At 45.8% G+C, this 21,116-nt stretch overlaps 1 protein-coding gene across 2 annotated transcripts in view; it reads left to right on the top strand.

The window, feature by feature from the left end:
• Nucleotides 1–21,116, top strand: part of LOC144099417 (uncharacterized) — a 119,300-nt gene that overhangs the window by 24,131 nt on the left and 74,053 nt on the right. The window contains exons 8-11 of one of the 2 annotated variants that reach the window (XM_077632707.1): nt 7,354–7,498; nt 10,955–11,227; nt 13,243–13,337; nt 19,466–19,555. In XM_077632707.1, coding sequence (XP_077488833.1) covers nt 7,354–7,498; nt 10,955–11,227; nt 13,243–13,337; nt 19,466–19,555 — 603 coding nt within the window. The remainder of the gene's footprint in view (nt 1–7,353; nt 7,499–10,954; nt 11,228–13,242; nt 13,338–19,465; nt 19,556–21,116) is intronic. The other variant, XM_077632708.1, reaches the window with a different exon arrangement.

Below are 21,116 nucleotides of genomic sequence, written 5' to 3'. Positions count from 1 at the left end.
GGGAAAGACCGACCGAACGAATTGCTGCGAACACAGCGCGCAGGCGCCTTACGTGCTCTTCGAACGTGGCGGAGAAGATGACTACGTCATCCAGGTACACGAGGCAGGACTGCCATTTTAGATCGGCAAGCACGGTGTCCATCATCCGCTGGAAGGCGGCAAGAGCAGAACACAGGCCGAAAGGGAGCACCCGGAATTCGTACAGACCATCCGGTGTAATATAGACGGTCTTTTCCAGGTTGCGTTCCTCCACCTCGATTTGCATATAGTCACTGCGTAAATCTAGCGACGAGAAGTGCGTGGCGTGGCGTAGCCGGTCCAAGGAGTCATCAATGCGTGGTAGAGGATAAACGTCTTTTTTGGTGACATTGCTTAGACGTCTGTAATCAACACTGAACCGTAGGGTTCCATCTTTGTTCGCCACTAGAACAACAGGCGATGCCCACAGGCTCGTCGTCGGCTGCATCACGTCCTGGAGCATTTCTTGAACTTGTCGGCGAATGGCATCACGTTCCTTCGAAGAGGTTCGATTAGGCGGCTGGCATAACGGTCACTGGTTTGCATCAACTATAATGCGGTGCTCTGTGAGCGGAGTCTGCCTAACCTCGGAGCCCGCGGCAAAACATTCGCGGAAAGATTCGATAATGCCCTCCAGACAGCGTTTCTGATTAGACCGGTGGTTTGGGTTCACGTCGGTTTTTATTTGAGTGGTCGGTGCTTCCACGGACGCCGAGATTTCGGACAACGCGTGCGTTCCCGCGAATTCGCAAAGTTCTTCGAAATAAGCAACCGCTGTTTTGCCAGGCAAACATTGAGGTACGGAACCAAAATTGGTCACCAGAAGTTCGGTTTGCCCACTGTTCAATTCAATAATTCCGCGAGCTACACACACTTGCCAACCCAGGAGCAGCGAGATGTTTATTTCAGCGATCCCACGAGTGCTGAGGCTGTTATCGCACTCTACGGTAACAAACATGCTGGCTCTTAACCGGATCAATACGTGGTCGTCACAGACGCATAACTTAGCCCTGCGCGGCTCGGTATCGTCGTCGACAGGGCCTTGGGTGGAAAACGACACGATTAACTCCTGAAGGTTGCTAACGGCATCATTCTCCTGAAGGAAATTCAAACCGAGTATGAGGTCCTTGGAGCACTCGGGTAATCCAGCTAAACAACCAGGGAAAGTAACACCGCCGATCTAGATTCGCGAAGTGCATACACCGATCGAAGTTACCACGTGGCCACCAGCTGTACGGATCTGCGGCCCAGACCAAGGAGTGAGAGCCTTCTTCAGGGCCGTGGCTAACCGTCTGCTCATTACAGAAAAATAGGCACCGGTATCCACGAGTGCGGTAACGTCGTGGTTGTTGGCGGATACCAGAATTTAGGCGGAGACCAGCCGGTCGCAGCACGGCGTCGAGGTCGTCGGGACAGGTTGTTGTGGGTCGGAGCGTCGCGGCGAATCGTCAGGTGGAGGCTCTTTACTCGGTCCAGCCGCGGCGGCCTTACCCCCGGACGACGCCGTATTCAGTTTTCCCGACGTGGGGACGTACCTCTGAACTGGCCAGAGGATGACGGGCGGAGAGGCGAAGAGAACCGCCTTGGGGATGGCGATCGGGACTGGCGTCGCTGCGAGGTCGAGGACTGCAGGTTATCAACCAGGTACTGCTCGATATCCCGTGGTCGTTCATCATAGCGCGGCCGAGGTGCGTCAGGTAAACACCCCGTTAAACCCATCTGCGGTAGGAGCAGTGACGGCGGATGTGGCCGCGCTCCCCGCAGTGGTAACATAGCGGCCGACTCTTTGGCGTACGCTACACGTGCTCTTTGCTCATGCGGGGCCTGGACTCCTGCTGCACGGAGGGTACTGTTGCGAATGGGTACTGCAGAGGTGGAAAAGGAGCGACAGGTAAAAAGGCTCGCATCGCTGGCCCGGGAATTCGTTGGGCGTCGCTGTACGCCATAACGGAGGGCGCCGGGTGTGGAGCTGGGGGTGGATGCACAACTTGTTGGACTTCTTCGCGGACCACGTCCGTTACGGCAGCGACGCTGACATGTGGAGCTTCAAAGCGAAGTTTATCCTGTTCCTCGCGCACAAGGCTTCTGACAAGCTCCCGAAGCTCCTCGGCGGGCAGTGACGTAGGCGTGTACTGGGAAGCGGCTGCTACAGTACCCTGACGTCTGTAGTGCGGGCCTTGTCCCGGAAGAAACCGCTCGATACACGTTGCCTCCTTTGTGAAGTCGGACACTGTTCTTGGTAGGTCACGGACCAGTCTGGCAAACAGCTGCTCTCTTACGCCGCGCATTTAGTGGCGTAGATTTTTGGATTCGGGAGTAGCAGGGTCGACCCGATTGAACAGTCGCGTCATGTCCTCTATGAACATCGCGACAATCTCGTTCGGCTGCTGTAATCTCGAGTGCAGGGCGATTTCAGCTTTCTCTTTTCTTTCGCTGCTGGTAAATGTCGCTAGCAGCTTTCGAAGAAAAGCCTCCCAGGTGGTAAAGGAAACTTCGTGGTTTTCAAACCACGTTTTGGCCGCGTTCTGCAGCGCAAAGTAGACGTTGCGCAATATGCGCTCGCCGTCGCACTCACTGAATCCCGCCAATAGGTCAAAGCAGGCCAACCAGTCTTCGACGTCCTCGAACCTCTCCCCGCGGAATGGTGGCGGCAACCGAGGTGTGTGAAGGACGAAAGGCGGGGCATTCCGGGAATGCTGAGTCGTCTGGGTAGCTGCGGTGGATGTCATGGCCCTTACCGGCGCTGTCAGTTGGCCGATTACCGGTTGTAGGCCTCGCAGACGGCGGCTCGCCCTGTGGACGGGTGTTGAGTACACGCGCGGAGAACATGCGTCAAAAGTGTTCTCGTAGTCAGAGTACATGGGACGTTACCCAGCGGCTCCACCAAATATGTCGCCGATAAACGGTCGAAGCACAGAGCAGGTTTAACTAGAATTGCTGGGCGAGAAAGACAGGTCATTGAGCGAGGAAGATGACAATCTTCTAGCCCCTAGAATGAGCAAGGCATGCCAAGTCCTAGCTAAAACAGTTCGTCCGCTGTATGACGCCACGGGATGGATTGGTACTGTGGCATTATGTTGTAATAACTTGTAGTAGTGTAATTGGGCGCAATGAAGCATCGCATGTTTAATAAAGAGCTCGCCTGTTCAAAGGTCGCATAGCTTTCCTTGATCGTTCTCAAATATTTTAAAATCATTTTTGCAACACCAGTAATTTGTTGCAGATCTGCATTGTAGATGCTCCCCACAATAGTAGACAATATAATAACCTGGAGAAGAAAAGTGCATAATTCAATGCTTATTTTAACCATCAAGGAATAAGTTTACTTATCGTGTATATGCAACCCGCAGTTTTTCTTAGTTCTGCAGCTAATTTATTTGCATGCATGTCCCAGCACATATAAGTTTGGAACAATACCCCCAAGAATTTTTGGGCATCGACCTCGTGTAATCGTGTGTTGCGGTACAGTATTACAATATTAGCACTGAACTGGTTTGTTTATGCATTTAAATATAACATATATTGTTTTAGTGACATTTAATTTTAAATTATTTACATGCAACCAGTAAGAAAAGTTATTTACGTAATCATTAACTAATTTCTCTAACTGAGGTAGAGATGCTGTTGAAAAGAACAGGTTTGTGTCATCTACAGTCATGGTTATATGCGCTGAAGATGGTTTCTGGGAAGATCATTTAGGTACCGGTTACTACTGATGCTAATCAAAGATCATGGAATCGCAGCGTTTGCGGACGAGTACACAGAGAGGACACGCACAAAAAATTGCGCTGAACCGTCAAATTTATTTTGGACATGTTTGATCCGCGCCTTATGATTCTTTCCTCTGTGCATACAGTAAACATTACAGTAGCACATTTTTGACGAACAGGAGGAGGATGGGTATGATGGAGGAAAGAGCCACGGTGCAGATATCAACGGAGGCTCCGGGTAGCCTAATCCAAGGCGGTAGGTTGTCAAAGGACGGGCAACTGCTTGCTACGCCCGCAGCGACAGGCTGACGACGAGCCGGAGAGCAAGTGGCAGAAGAGTTATCCACCGGAAAGTTTCGGTAGCAATAAGAGCTTGGAGCATCCGAGGTGCCAGTCTGGTGGACACGTCCGCGGACATTGCGTGCCCGGCACTCACAGCAGCCACTTCCTACCCTGTAGCTAAACACATCACTGTGGCTGACACTGAACGCACCAACGACCACACACACCTCCCGCCACCGCCGCGCTGCGCCGCATGGCCGGATGTCCGGAAATCCGTAAAACGGGCACCCTCGACACTCAACGGAGAAACTCAATGGGGACACTCAACGAAAACACTCAAAAGGGGACACTCAACGCTAATTCCCTGGACCAACCAAAAGCAACGAGCGACGCAGGTGGAACGTAGCGGCACACCGTGGCCGTCGCGGAGTTGTGTAGCAGCCCGGCGGGAGAGAGGTGATCCATTGAAGGAGCCGTTGCGAGCAGGGCCGCAGGGAAGGTACGTCCAAGGACGGTCGCCCGAGAAAACTACTAAGCGGAACTGAAGCTGCGCAGGACGATGGCGTCCCAGAACAGTGGCTGTAATGAATGGCTTGAGTCGGGAAGGTGGCCAAGATGGCAGGTGTATGCGCTTCACTACGGTTCGAACGAGACTCTTCCTTGCGGCATCACACAAACATGCTTCCGAATTGCGCACAACGCTCATCAGCCACAAGCAGGATTTCCTACCTTTTACGCTAATCGCAGCTTTAACGCGCTCCGAGCAGCGATATGCAGCCAATTTCGCAAGCACTATAGGCATACATTGGTTGAAATGGAACCTACAAAATGTGGTCCCTTCTCGTCATTAACTGCGGTTCACTCAAGCACGCCGCAACAGCACATAGCACAATCAAAATCTGTCGAGTAAACGCCAGCATCCGCCGGCTGGATCGGCCATATTTGCCCGCCCCGAGTCGAAGGCGATGCATTGACCTTGGAACTTATGTAAGCCGCGGCACCCGTGCCGCACGACGTAGTGCACGCGGTTTTTTGGCAGCTTGTGGATGCTACTCCCTAAATTCGACACACAGCATATTTGATGTTTCCATCTCGTCTATGGGCTTGGTGTAAATGGCTGATTTTATATTACAAGAAATTTTTCAAACCTGTTAAATAGACTACCCATGCAATTCAGTCAAGCCGCAACTTAGAAATGTGTTTCACCAAAACGATTTGTTGGGCTAGTTTGTAAGCCATGATCTCAAAAGAAACAGCGCTAAATAGGACAACGGACAAGAAACGGACAGAAGCGCGCTTCTGTACTATCGTCTTCCTTCTTTCTTGTCCGTTGTTATTTTTTGCGCCGGTTATTCTGGGACCGTAATTAAAGAAATATAAGCCACCAATATGACAGACTTTACGAACTGCAACGATGCCGGGACAATACTCAGTGAGTAGTTTTCAGTCAGAAAAGGAGATGACCTGCTTAATTGCCTGGTCTCTAGTTACCGCCAATGTGTACATCATAGAGTTTCTTACTATTAACTAGAGGGAAAGCTGGCGGCGCAGCACCTGGGATACCATCGGCGCTCAAAGCATCATGGGGCGATGCGCTACTTGGTGCGGGACAGTCGGTTTTTTTTTTTCAGGAACAGAGAGTGGCGTTACTGAGATGTCCCGTTCCGTTCTAGGCGCAGACGACTTTGGCGCAAACGTAGTGCACAAAAGCCATAGTGTCGAAAACGCAACAGCACACGACGGAAATAAATGATTTCTGTTTTTTTGAATATCATTAAGAAACCTTTTAAAGTGTTGAAGCGACATTTTTTTTCAAAAACATATTTCTTCTTAAAAAATTGCCTGTTAAGCACTAAATAATGGCTTTTGTTGTCTGTAACGCTTGGCCAATAGGAGAGCAAGACACCGCTTATTTTGGGCAAACTTTTTATTTACATGTTTTCCAGCTCGTTTGTTGCAATTTATTGACAGGATATTGAATGCTAAAACATTCTTGATAACAGAACAACGTTTGCTTTTTCATTACTTTTTGGCCAAAAGTTGTGGTTCTCCAGTCGGTAGCTCTCCGCCCCATGATGCTTAGAGCGCCCTTGGTGGTACAGGTGGTCTCGAGGAAGCTCCGTGCAAAATCCCATAGGCGGGGCGCCGGCTTTCCCTCTAGTTAATAGTAAGAAACCCAATGGTGTACAGAGCCGAACAGGCACAACGGTAAGCTCCGAGTGGCTAGTTCGCGGGAAATTTAAACGATTGTTGTGGTGGTCCCACTCAGACTGCGATGAATCTTTTGCCATGTTTCCTTCGTTTACGAGGTTGATAAAAAATAGCGGTCACTTCCACTGTCTGCATAATGTTTATTGTTGTTTGCTTGTCTCAATTTTTGATCGTGAAAATAGACCAAACTCGCCATTGGAATTGAAATGTAAATTAGGGTTAACTAAAAGCGGACTCTAACATCAAACAGAGAATACTTTACCAACATGACGCGAGAAATACCAGTTCAAGCTGGGAATAAAATGGAGTCAAATAACTCATAGGCCCCTCGGTTGGTGACGTGTTTATGAAGGAATAAATTTCCAGAACATGGGAACTGAAGTAGTATGTGTCCCTTTAAGACCAATATTTCGGTACATTTATGTTTTGTGTGCAGCTATACCTTTATCATCAAACAAGCTTCTGCACCGACAATCTTCGGTAGTGCTTCTTTCCTTACACTTTAGCGGCAGACATAAGCGGCATAGCATTATGTACTCCCGACAGGGTATGTATGTCGTACCGAACAAGCCGGTGAATATACTACCTTCTCTCTACCCTGTTTTTATTTTGTCTTTTATTCAACACTGCTGGACTGGCAGTCCTAGCTAGCGTGCCATCCAATATTCAAGGAAAACACTTGTCTGGTCCAGCCGGTTAATTGGCGACAGGCACCTGTCTTGGCATTTGTGATTTTTCTGTCCGCGATGCTCGCGCCGTATTCATACTGCATACAATATTCTTAAATTGGCTTTTAATTTAATTGTACAATAGACAATGTAGCTCGCTCCACATGCACTAGCTAAGGTTACTTGATGTCTTCAAAAATAGTGCAAGAACAATCGTATCTGAGAGTGGCAGTTCAACACCGCATATTGCGCTTATAATAGCGCAGGATTATTCCGCCCGTGTGATTCTGTTTGTTCTACTCGTGTGAGCAGTCCGAGATCTTAACTGTGTGAGGCCTTTGGGCGCTCAAAGGGCATTCAAAGTTTCTCTTCTGGCCGATGACATTCACCGCAAGCACCGGCATTTTATGCGTAGGGAATATTACACATGTCTTCTTTCCAAGTAACTTTGACTTTTCACGCAGGTTGTTGATATCGTGACGAGGAAAAAACTTGGCCCAAATCAGACAGGCGAGATATGCTTTCGTGCACCGACGGTATTCAAGGAGTACTACAAGAAGCCAAAGGAGTCTGCTGAAGTATTTGAGGAGGATGGCTGGTGCAAGTCAGGTGCAGTGAGCTTTCCTCTTTGGCGATAAGTGCTGGGCAAAAGTGAATGATAAAATTTGCTGTTACCAGGACAGGAATAGGTTCCTCTATTTCAGGTTACCGTCCTTACTAAACAAAGTAACAAGGCTACTCTCACCGCTTCCCATTACCCGCCTTGCCAAAACATCACTGCATTCTCAGAGCACACGAGACTTTTCATAATTTTTTCCATTTTTTTTTCTAACAGTTTCGCCTTGTTTATGATGACAAGAGCAAATTTCCAAGCATTTCACAAGGGTGTGTCTCACTTTCCTCCTCTGGATACTTGATCGGGGTGTTCAATAACTGTTTCTAATTGGTGTACTTTCAAGTACGCAGTTAAAGCTAAAGGTGTTTGGCGGGAGTTGAACGGCTTAAGAAAGTGGAGTGAATCGAACTCGTCGAAGCTGTAGAGATTTTCTTTCAGGCATGAAGTTTGAGATCAAAACTTCTCGATACTGGTATTTTAAAGTAAAATTGAGATTGATGCGGCGGAATTTAGCCGCGAGAGACAATTTTCCTGCACGAAGTTTTTCCACGCAAGCGAGATTACTACTGAATGTTATTATAAAATGCTGTAATTATTCGTCTAGTTAGTTACAGGGCTCTTTCCTCCATAATGTAGCCAAGTGTTCGAACTTCAACACTACTCCTTTTCTCGTGTAAACAGTCATCAGGTGTGGCTAAAAAGGCTAGAATATCTTACTAGGCTGGAAAAAGTCTCCTTACCCTTCACATGGCTTTTCTGTTTGTTTTTAGAAGGAGTGGGCGGGGGGCGGGAGAGTATAGAGGACAGATATTTTCTTCATTGTGGCGTTGTTTTTTTTTTTGCGAACACTGCCGAACTGGTTGTGTGTTTTGGCTGACGTCACTTATGGGCGTCCTTACCAGATTATGACTGGCTATGAGTGCCAATGCACTACCGAAGTTGTAAACTTGATTTGACTTATATTCAATTATTAATATGCCTGCTCTTTTTTTAACTGTTAACAGAGCGTTTTTACGAACCCAGCGAGAGATAGGTCGGTGCGGTCTGTGCAGGTGGATTGTAGAGCAAGGCGGATATTATCTCAGGACGGACTGGTGGGCTAGTTGGTCACGCATGCCAATTGATTCACGGCGCACAAAAAAGAAGAAGACAGAGAGAAAATAAATTTGTTATGTGTAAGCAACTAGCTCTCCAGTTCGTCCTGATCAAATCCGTTACCAGTTCTGCGCGCGCTTTCTTTCTCAACGGCGCTTAGTGGTGTGTTCTCTGTCTGTCTGCGTATTTTTTGTGCGCCAGGAATAATTTGGCAGATATTATCTACGTTATAGAGCTCAGTGAATTAGCAATAAATAACTAAAATAACTAATCAACTATTACGCCGCCACGGTGGTTCAGTGGTTATGGCGCTAGGCGGCTGACCCGAAAGACGTGGGTTCGTTCCCAGCCGTCTCGGTTGAATTTCGATGGATGCGAAATTCTAGAGGCCCGTGTTCTGCGCGATGTCAGTGCAAGTTAAAAAAACCTCAGGTGGTGTTCAAATTTTCGGAGACCTTCACTACGACGTCCCTCATAGCGTGAGTCGCTTTGGGACGTGCAACCCCATAAACCAAACCAAATTTTTTATTTTCTTATTTCAAGGTCCAACGTTATATTAAGAGATTGAATGCCGTCAACATAGAAGCTGAGTCTATACTTTGAAATTTTTCTTATCGGCAATGCAATTCGGAATATTTAACGTCAAAAATGAACATTTTATAGCTCGTAAAGTTGGCTTCCTATAATGCGCTATTTTCAGATTGCGTCTCTAGACGTAGTACTTTCGCAGAAATCCAATTAAGTGCTTCTACAGCACATAATAGACCAATGAATTCTGTATTTACTAAAATTCCGAAGACTCCATTTTATAAACATTCGTTGCGGGAAGTCGACTTAATGAGGTAAAAATGCGTATGTTTGATGCTAAATATTTCTAACTTCATTTCCGATAAAGAAGATTTAAAAACTTGACTCAGCTTTTATGATGACGACCTTCAATTTTCATAAATTTTCAAAAATAATATTCCTCCTAAAATTATCGCTAAAAATCTGATCAGTTAATTTTAGTTAATTGTCTAACAAACTGAGCTCCATCGGATACATATTGTTCGCCTTGCTGTACAATACACCTGCAAAAACCGCACCGACGAATCGTTCGGAGAATTTAAAATCATCATCATCATCATCATCATCAGCCTTACTACACCCACTGCAGGGCAAAGGCCTCTCCCATGTCTCTCCAATTAACCCTATCCTTTGCCAGCTGCATCCACCCTTTGCCTGCAAACTTCTTAATCTCATCCTCCCACCTAACCTTCTGCCGCCCCCTGCTACGCTTACTTTCTCTTGGAACCCACTCCGTTACCCTTAAAGACTAGCGGTTATCTTGCCTTCGCATTACATGCCCTGCCCAAGCCCATTTTTTTCTCTTGATTTCGACTAGGATGTCATTAACCCGTGTTTGTTCCCTCACCCACTCTGCCCGCTTCCGATCTCTTAACGTTACACCTATCATTTTTTCTTTCCATGGCTCGCTGCGTTGTCCTTAACTTAAGCTGAACTCTTTTCGTTAGCCTCCACGTTTCTGCCCCGTAGGTGAGTACCGGTAAAATTATGCTGTTGTACACTTTCCTCTTGAGGGAAATTGGTAAACTGCCACTCATGATCTGCGAGAATTTGCCATATTCGCTCCACCCTATTCTTATCCTTCTAGTTATCTCCCTCTCATGATCGGGATCAGCTGTCACTACCTGCCCTAAGTAGACGTATTCCGGCACTATTTCTAAGCTCTCGCTGCCAATTGTGAACTGTTGTTCCCTTGCTAGGCTGTTGAACATTACCTTGGTTTTCTGCATGTTAATTTTTAGACCCATCGATCTGCTCTGCCTGTCTAACTCGTTGATCATGATTTACAGTTCACCTCCTGAGTGACTCAGCAAAAAGTTAACCAACTCTTGGTATCTCCAACAATGGTGGATGAACTGCAAATTGGAAAGCTAAGGACAATTACGATACTGCACTCTAAACGAAAATGGGCTAATATAAGAGTAAATAGGGAATAAATTTTCGTCTAGAACATTTTCTTTTACAAAAAGAGTGCTCTAGAGGACAGCGAACTCCGCTTTTGCTCTTTTCTGTTTCGTGCGTCCACTCCTATTTACGTAGAGTAGAAGAGAAACGGTGCCGGCTACACACGTGAATTCCTCTCAATACATACGTTTGAACTTCAGCTCCTACGAAAAGCTGAATAAAAGTGGGATCTTAAAACCTTCGAGCAGTATCAGTCTTGTTTCCCGCCAGTGGATACATTAGAGTCCATTGTCAGCTCTTCGGGCTTTGCAAAAATGGTCATTACCTTGCAATTGAAAGAGAGAAATACTCGTTTGTCACGGTCGTGGACCGATGCAACGCAGGAGATGCTGGATACTACGATGAAGATGGCCGCCTTTACATCCTCCACCGGCTGAAGGAAATGATCAAGTGCATGGATAACCAGGTAGTTCCGGCGGAACTCGAAGAACTGATCCTGAAGGAGCACTCGGATTTCATATCCGATGTGGTTATCGTGGGATTGCCCAGTGCCCAGCACGGAGAGGCCCCTGCTGCTGTCATCGTCCTAAAGGACCACAGCGGAAGCAAGTGTGACACTGAAAATCTTGCCAAAAAGATCAAGGCCACTGTAGCGGGTAAGCGTGAAGTGGCTGGTTACTATATGTCTCTGCTCGTGAGTATATGCTTTTTGTGTCCGTTTTTTGTGAGAACTATTTAGGATTTCGAGCTTTGGAAAGAAGCTGCGAAAATCAAACGTGGGCTTAAGGCCTTGTTTCGAGAAGTGCCTGCGAGAGTGGACCCTGAGTTTAGTCACGGACCGAGGGAGAAGCCTGATCTCTCCGGCTCGCTGAGGCCGAGTCGGGCCAAGGATAGGAACACTGAACGTGGATCTATTTACATGGTGAAATGAATGTGACAGGTCTGGAGAGGGCTGAACACTCGTGTTTATACGCGGCACATAAATTAGAGAATTCCCTGCATTCATCTGATAAAAAGTTGATCTTATCGAGAGGCTCACGTAACACAGCACTAAGAATAATTTTGGCACATCAAGCCCTGAACCTTCGCACATTGATGATTCACTTTGCGAATTAGCTAAGGCGCGTGCCATTCTGAGCAACGAAAATGTAGAGCTTGCACGGTGATCGAAGAAGCATATTCACGGTGGAAAGGGCGAAAACAACCTGTCAGAAATAAGATTTGTCATTTTAAGATAGAGGAGATGCTTGCGCGATCAGTAACCCGTCTGAATTAGGACGCCTGTCTCTGTGAACTTTTTCTTTAATTGTTGCGGCTCAAGACTGCCATAGAAGCGTCTAGTTTTCTGGCCTGTAATTCCAAGCAGATGTCACGTCTAAACTGTACTGTATTTACGAGGACTACTGGTGAGAAAAATGGGGGGAAGCACCTATCTCTGCCCGCGGAAGCACTCCCCGACGCCTGCTACACCTGGTAATGCAAGCCGACACTTCGTTCATTTCGGCTCTCCACTGGCGGTTGAAGAAATTTTGTCGTACTGAAATGTAGCACTGTCGTAATGAAAGCAGGCATTTTCGCGCAACTAAAGTGTTGCGGTAAAATTGGTATTTAGCTGAGCACGATCCTCGTATAGTTTGATGCCAGCAGCAATTTTGTCACTGAAAACATCAGAAACTAAAAAAAATAAACACAAAATAAATGCTGACCCTATTTAATCATAAGCGCATGCTTGATTAACGCAACTGCTTGTAGGCCACAATAATACACCCAATTACTGCAATTTACTAAGCCTTTATATTGCGGTTATGAATGATTGCGGAAGAAATTGGTGGTACAGCTACGTTAAAAGTGCCGAGGTAAATCTTCGAATCTCTTTTGGTTTTACTATAAACTGAGCGGAGGCGTCCAGGATATAATTTTTGTGGTTAACGATTTTTCATCCAAGGTGAACGGGTTAATGTCCGTGGAGAATATGCCCATCAAGCGTACTTTACGTGTACCTGCTGTTTTTTTATTCAACTTTGTATGTTTTTGCATTTTTGCTGCCGCATTCTTGCACGTAATCAATGCAAATAGTACCGCGACGTCCCATTAGACAATACGACCATTATAAAATGCAGCGTACATTGTCTTGCATTGTTGGGTGAAATAAAGTAGAAGCTTTAGTAGCGAGGTGATGGCTTCAAGGCATAATTATGAGATTCAAAACGATATCTTAACCCATCATAGTGCACGTGCCTTGTCGTTTTGATGTTCGGTTGTTGCCTGTTCCCTTATATTTGCCTTTTTCCTGCGATTAAACTTCAGTTGAGAGACAGCGCTTGTCCTATGTTTTCTAGTCTTGAACTCCCCGTTTTCCGCGCTGTTATTTTTAAAAATAATTATGAGGTTTTGTTGAGGCAAGCACACAGGTCTGGAAATGGTGCCTTGAGAGGTTTGCCTTCCACTTCGCTGGAAGGAAGATTAGAAGCCGACGACAGCGTCGTTTGACTGTTATTACTGATTTGCATGAACAAGAAAAACTTTAGCCGAGTCAAACAAGCAGTACATCATTTACTTAGATTTTGGCTGGCTGTCTGCAAGAGACATACTACTTAATGATCACAGCAAGAATCCCCGGTAGTACTGAAATTTGTAATAATTTTTTTGCACTTTTCTTATCTCTTTACAGATAATCTAGCTGTGCATAAACATCTTTACGGAGGGGTGTATTTCATCGAATCCCTGCCAAGGACAGACACTGGAAAAGTCATCCGCAACGCACTGGTAAAAGCATGCACGAGTAGAAGCGCTTTGTAGAAAAAAATATACCTTCTTTTTCACAATAAAAAAAAGAATCATTATCTTAAGACTTTATTCGAACTCAACTGAAACCTCTTGGTTTTATTAGTGCGACGATGAAAGTTGGTGAAAAGGTGATTACGATTGGTTGTAACCGCATTTCTTTTTTTTGCAAATTCCGGCCGCATTGGTGAAAAAGTATAGAAGATGCACAGCAGGGCATAAATTCTAATTCTTTATTACAAATTCAACCACTGAGTAAATTTACACAAACAAATGTGTCGACACTCCTCTTGGAGGAAGAAGCCAACATGACAGTACGTACACAAACTCTTTCAGTAAAAAACTATGTGTCTATAGAACACGCATTTGTCGCCAAACGTATCCATTATTTTCTCTTCAACCATATATCAGCCCATCTGAGCAACATATTACTCTACCTCGCAGTAGTTGAAGACTAAAATATGTTCACTAAATGGTGTGCAGTAAGCTTACTCGTAATTCTTTGGTCTTGCTGCCCAAGAATGAAAATGTTCCTTTCAAGTGTTTGGATCCAGTCTATGAGGCCTCATTCCGATTCTCAAGTTACGTCGCAGATTCTTCATGAGGCAGTCTCCATTGTGCACATGTTTCCGACTGATTTTGAACTTAATGTAATCATGCTAGATTAAAATAATTCAGTGTTTTTTCCGACGTGTAGATATGATGAGAGAAAGAAGAAAAATCCACCTGGGGTGTTATGCTGAAATACTCGAGTTTGGCAAATGCGGATAATTTCTCGAGTTCTGGCTACGTCCTCAGATAATCGAAACATAACATTCAACCTTCACACACCTTTAGATTCATTGGGTTATCTGGATATATTCCAGAGACATCATAATATTTTTCCAGCCACGTTCAAAATATGCACAAGCACTTGGCTGCGTTCGCAAAAGAAACATCTGCTCAATTTTCACTCCGCTATAGGACGCTTCATATCGATCCCAAACCCTACTTTTTTGACGAAACGACAGAAACAGTGAAACTGCATATCAGATACCTTTTCTTCGCCCGTGTCCACAGTACACTCGTTCAGCTTGTCATCATAGAACCAACTCCCGAACTAACCTTTGCCTCTCTGTAATTTCTACGAAAATACAATACGCAACTTCGTTCGTAAACGAGAGCTTGTATCTTACCTTGCATGGTTCATTACTGGTTCATTTACAGAATCAGCTCAGACGACAGAATAAACTTTGACTAAACCAGCATCCTCGGAACCTAGACAAATTACCAAAAAAAGGTTTCCTACTCGACTCCTGGCACATCCAAACTACTTCGAACAACCTCAACTGCCTTCAGTATATGCCCAGAGACATCGCTCTGGAACTCAAAGAAAAAAAGTCGCCATTCACCGCCTCCCCACAGTCCGAAAACACGACTGAATGCCTTAGCTCCTCCCCCCTCCCCTCCCTCACGCCTTTTGTATCACAGCTTTCATTATTTTGACCTCCTGCTCTCTTCCATGCGTTCTTACAGACGCTAGCTACCGCCTCACTCACCCCTGAAGAAGAAGCCGAGTCGGCTGCGAAACGTCGGATTAAAGTCTAAAGTTCTTGGTTGGAGGTGTGTAGAATTTATAATAAGTCGCGAATGGAGAACGAGGTCGAAAAAACGGTCCCGCTAAACACTGCGAACGCAGCTCAAAATTACATCCTGAAATGACCTGCTGGTGTGGCATCCTGCGCAACGTTCGCATTAGCTACGTAGCTGTTATGAAAACGTAGGCAGCTGGGAGATGTCACATAGGTCGCACTGCGAGGGCCCAGAAATCGCAGCCGAGGCAGAGCATCCTGCTCCGAACGCAGCAAATTTACGGCCAGCGAGAGCCACTACAGCGGATGGAACATGCACTGAACGCTCTAGTGACGGTGCCCATAAACGCTTTGCACGAAAAAATCCTCAAGTTGGAGCCAGCACATTTCTAACACCATACCGCAATCGTTGAGGCCCCTAAATTTAAAGCGAAGTCGGAACATACTTATGCATGGCAGGAGAATTTGGAGATTATGCAACAATTGGAGGAGCAAATTCTGGTCCAGCTTCAGCCGTCAATCAGCATTACTACAGGTGTTTAACCATCTTTTGATTTTTTACATTTACAAAAGGCCGAAAATGCAATACAAGAACTCGACATTACTAGCTTTTAGCACAAGTAGCTGATTGTGAATGCAAAATCGCGCGAAAATTCCTGAGGTTAGGCAGCGCCGACATTCGTTTCAAGTGCTGATAACCTAGACTTGCAGAACTAGAGACCTTCTCAGTGAGCACGGTTCTATGAAGACGCTTGCGCCAACTTTGGTTAGTTCTTTGGCCATTAAGGACGCTCGCTTACCCTTTCCGTCTGGTTTCATTATGATCAGGATCGGCTAGTTTGTGCGTGAAATTAAAGTACATTTACTTTGCCTTGTTTTTCCTGTCAGAATCAACAACGGAAATGGCCATGATTACTTCTTCCGGTCTGAGACAGAAAAAAGCCCTCTTCCTTCTTGACTCCTTTCTTTTCCTCAGCACCGCCGTGTTGAGCGCAGATAAGTGGATGATGATTAGGTGACAAATGATAATTAAGAATGTCTTATATTACATATATGCTCCTTGATGCCATTGCTACTTACAGGCATATATTAGCGCCAGACTGCCGCTGTTGTTTCCACCCTACTGCGGCGAAAGCAATGAACTAGGACAGCTGTGCTGGAGCAGTGCTATCTGTGCAACTCTGTACATCAGTTAGTCTTGCTGATAACGGAGACAATTTGTGCTTGGATATGAAGAGTTTACTTGTTGCCGGGGAAACATTGACCCGTTTTGCAACGAATTTTTTGTCAGCAACACAATGTTGCATGAAGAAGTGTAGTGACACACCTAACCTTCATCTAAGGTTCAATGCAAGAGTGTGCCCTCCCGGCATAAGTCAGAGTGCAAAGCTTATGCATGTCGTAGCCAGGCGTCTAATTTCTTTTTTCTCTGCGCAGTGCCTGAGCACACAACCAAAACATCGGCGTGACCTGAAAATACTATAAAATCAATTTTTACTGCAAACCAACATTCCCCTTCAACAACCCTAGCAAAGCGTCCGTTGTGGCCGTATACAAACCACAGCTTTACTGCACTCGGCTACAACACTGTCGCCGTTCACCAGAGGCAACCAGTGACGCATATGCGAGGGTAGCAGAATTAACCCGATAGACATCGCACATCGTGCCCACAGTAACTAAACACACACAGTTAGTGATCACCGTTCCTGCTGTTCCTGAAATTCCCATTACCACAGGCGTAAATCTCCAGGAATGTGCTTGCAGCATGACGGACGTAGAGTTCATGGATTCCTTTGACATTTCACGGCTCAAACATTATAAGCGAGTGGACCGAAGGTAAACGTTCACACGAGCCTTCTATGTCTACCATGAAATGGCTCGTACCTACGAGAATGATTTGTTGATTTTTCCAAATTATGATGATAAATTCCAAGCAAAATGGTTCTCGTGATTTTGAGAAAAAAAGGCAATAGTTGTAATATGAGAAATTAAAACGCTTTGTAAAAACGATTTTATCAAGGTTTATACGAAGATTATAGGACTTAAACAGGGAGGAGATACGGAATCATTTAAGTGCCCATCTGAATTTCCCGCGAACACTCTTTTATCTCATCTTTATCGTTTCCACTTTCCCGCAGCATTCAGCTCTTCGCAACTAATTCTGCTGTTAGTACAGAACACGTAAACAATATGGATACCACTGGCCAGTAAGTAAGTGACTGAACTCCCTGGACACAGCTACCCTGCCCTCCATCGTTGGCATTTGCCTAGTGCACCTCTTCCACAACCGATATCGATACAGGCGCAGGATTCCAAGGAGAAATTAATATAGAACTGATGAACCGCATTCAACCCCGCCAAACCCTGATCAACCACGACGCACGTATCTGCAATGGCCAGGGAGACGAACACTACCTACGAAAACTACACTACCGTCCTACCGGTGTGACGAAATGAAACACCATAGCCTCGATTATCTACGTAGTGCACTGATCATGAACACGTTCACGCGGACTGGGACAATCATCTCGCGTGAGCCCTTGAAGCAAACACTTGTGTTGCATTAACAAACTTCTGCTGGAACAAGGCCTTAAGGCATTGTGCAGAGTGAACTCCCCACACCGGACATCGCATGCAAATCGCACACTCCTCACATAACGCGCATAACGTACGCATTTTAGAATGTGTTATTGCTAGCAAATCACTCGCTTAGCGAAATCTTGCAATATAATAGATCCTCGATTAGCTCCGTAGTGCCCAGATGACGATTGCGGCGACATTCCGAAGGCAGACATACAAGGCGTCCCAAAGGAGATTGTTGTAACACCAGGCAGCGGCAGTCCGGAGGAGCTTCTATGGCGTGCGCGCAGGCAGTGTGCGCTACAAGGCCCTCCACAATAGATGTGCCATGAGGACTTCAGGTGGTCCCGCGTGTGAGCGAGGTGGGCGCGCGACAGTTCCGTCGGGACCAAGCGTCAAATGCGCATTCACCCGAGTAAAGGCCTAACTAAGACGGAGAAGCGGCTTCTACTCCGTCTCTATACCAACACACTGCTGGGCCCAGCAGCTCTAAAACATTTTCACCATTCCTTCACGGGCAGTTGTCCGCACTGTGCGGAGAAGTGTTCGAACATCGGCCACATGGTGTGTGTGGGTCTGCCCATCCAACCCAGGTTGCTTTTCCCCCTCACCCCAACCCCACTCGAAAGGACTGGGAGGCGACCCTATTCGGCTGCTATCATCGGCAGGCCCTTTAGGCTTTGGTGCTGGGGACGCTTACTAGACACCACACCTAGAATTTGTAAGGGTCCGACACTTAAGGACCAACTCATGCATACCTCCATATACTTCGCTTTTGAGAGCAATAAAAGTTTTACACCACCACCACCACTGGCGGCGCGAAAGTCACTATTACCCGGCGCTCGAGATGGAACGTTCATTATGACTCGCTTACAAAAATTTCACGCTATGCGTTTTCATTACCTTACACATAGACTTCGACAGCAGCGGAACCTTCCAAAAGTACTGCCACCGATCGCCGACAAAAGCATCATCCTCGGTTGATTCATGCTAGATCTTTACCACGAAGATGAGAGAAAGCAAGAACGCCTTCGGGAAGCAGAAGCACGGGTCAGCAGGGATGTATTCCTGCAATAGGGTAGCCTAGGCGTAGCACGATTTACACTCCTGCATTTTTTCTTTGGATTGGAATGTATTCCCACAATGTATGTGAGCATTGCAGGATACGAGGTCAATATCATTTGCATGAAGGAACGGCTTCCAGTTGTTTTACTTACTTTCGTATTATATTTTCAGACAATAAATTTTTACACTTCTGTAGTACTTCTCTATGTGCGTGCTTTGCTCCATTGCTACCTGCTCTTCGTACTTCTCCAACATCGTGAGGCTAAAATAGAGCAAGCTTAGTAGCCTGCAGCTGAAGAAGCTTTTCATGAAGCAGTTTCTTAGAGAACTGGCTGTTTGAATCGACAACAAGAAAATCAGCTGAACCTCCACACAAAAGGAAAATAAAAGTGAAAACAATTTTTTTCCTGAAAGATATTCAGCCTCCTTCAAATAATTTGGACACAGAAAGCCTCAGTGAAATCACTCCTTTAAAGAAACTGGTAAGGTGAGGACCCGAACCTTTTATTTTATACAGCAGTATCCGGTTCCTTCTTCATTTAAAGATACAATAAGAGAAATATGAATGTTGTCCACGTTTCGTAATGGGGTTTCTGCAGTTTTTCTGTTTCTCGCGTCTAACTGTCGAGTTGATATATTCGCCGTATCAGGCAGACCCCTCCTCTCAATTAGCGGTGCAGGTTTTGCGGAAAGTTCGGAGCATGTCCGGGCGCCGCAGCTGGCGATGAACTGAGCGTCCGGTTGCGACAGGCACCGCTTGCACTGCGTGCGCAGGGCTTAGCAGAGCGTCATTCTCTCACTTCTCGCTTCTGTACCATTGGAAATTGGTTGATTTTACCAGCTTATTCGTCGACAAGGCCCAGCACGGCTTGGCGCAGCAACGTTCTTACCCAGGTGGCATTCTCGGCGAGGAAACCAAAGACAACAAGCAGGTTTCCAGCAGGCGCATCCAGAGTGCTGGAAAGTGCTGGCATCTCTCTCACAGTGAGTCACAGAAAACAAGAACGAATGCATTGGTTTGCAGCAACGGCCGCGAAAATGCGTGAATAAGGACCACTTTCTTAAATTCTGTTTTTATTACCAGCAGTAAGCCCACTGAAAACAACCATTTTTTTTTATAAGGACGCACAGTAATGCCGCGTGTATCTTTGCATTAGACGGGGCATTATCATCGGAGTCAAATTGTGCACACGTCCAAGCTTGATGCATATGTTGCCGAGCAACAAGCACACTTTGCTTTTTATTATTACTTAGGCGTGATGTTTCGAAATTTCTGAAAGCGTTTAGAAGGAGCCTCTTTAAAGTTTTGCACCTAGAAGAGAAAATGTTTGGCACATATCGGTTGCAGTCAGTTAAATTCGGTTTTGGGCAGCGTGTATCAAACTCGTAGGTTAAGAGGTGGCTACATTACGGGATTTATAGGATATGTTATTGAGAAACGTGCATAGTCTTAAAAAAAACGTGCACTTATTTTATGTTTTTTATTAATTTTTATGATATCTGAGCACAAGAAAATACCAATATAATTTTTGGTGGTGACTTGAACCTAGAAGTGCTCGTTGATAGCAGTGTAAAATTAGAATTTTAAGCACTGTTCTTGTTCCAAAACACTCATTCCTGCCAGAATATAGAAAAAAACAGTAGCACGAGTCACTGCACAGTGAGCGACACAATTAGTGGTGTTTTTGAATAACTTTTATGCATCCCTCGGTAGAGGTTGTGCGTTATTTCACAGTGTCAACGGCCACTTGCCGATAGTTGTGTCAGTGAATCAGCCTATAAATATAACAAAGCCACCACGTTGCGTATTCTCTTACCGAGTTATCCTGCAACGCTGAACATTTACAGGCCGGGTACCCACAGTCAACTGGAAGGATGTGTTCGCAGCAAGTGATGCGAATGCAGAATATAGGAAATTCTTGTACAAATTTTCTGAATTTTTTTGCATGTTTCTCCGGGAAGAAGTATACAACATATAAAAAAGGTCGCAACCCTGGACAACTTATTAATTGTTATGCTTTATCCAGAAACGAGATCTAGTATATGACATTCATGCGTACTAAATCCCCGAAAACCCTCAAAGCACACAAGACATGATGAAATTTTGTTGCGAGATACTTTCGTGCTGAAAAAGACAGTATTATATCAACCTGTATAAATAGACCACACTTCAAGTGCCCCTTCCGACATGGTCACCCACTCAAAAAAGCCAGCCGTGATCACAGGACAGGCCGACGACTCAATGTGCATCATCGCATTACGTGGGCTCGAATACATGAGGTTCTCGCGAGTAACGAGAAGGTTAACACTTTACCTCGCGATCTTAAAAACCGAGCTGAGTTGTGTACCCTCTCCTTGTCCCCCCACCAAACTCGTATTAAGAACGACTTGAGACCCAGCAGCTGGACAGCCGCATATAACGGCCACTACACAGGCGCCTAACATCTGAGGAGGCCTACGACTGGCGTCAAAGTCAAACAAATACTTTTCTAAGCCATTCTAGATTCCATAAAATCTATCCCACAAAATACTAATACACCTGCCC

Source organism: Amblyomma americanum, chromosome 7 (genome assembly GCF_052857255.1).
Source record: "Amblyomma americanum isolate KBUSLIRL-KWMA chromosome 7, ASM5285725v1, whole genome shotgun sequence".
Taxonomy (NCBI): Eukaryota; Metazoa; Arthropoda; class Arachnida; order Ixodida; family Ixodidae; genus Amblyomma; species Amblyomma americanum.
The sequence above is the reverse complement of the archived record's forward strand: the minus strand, read 5'-3'. Positions and strand labels throughout refer to the sequence as shown.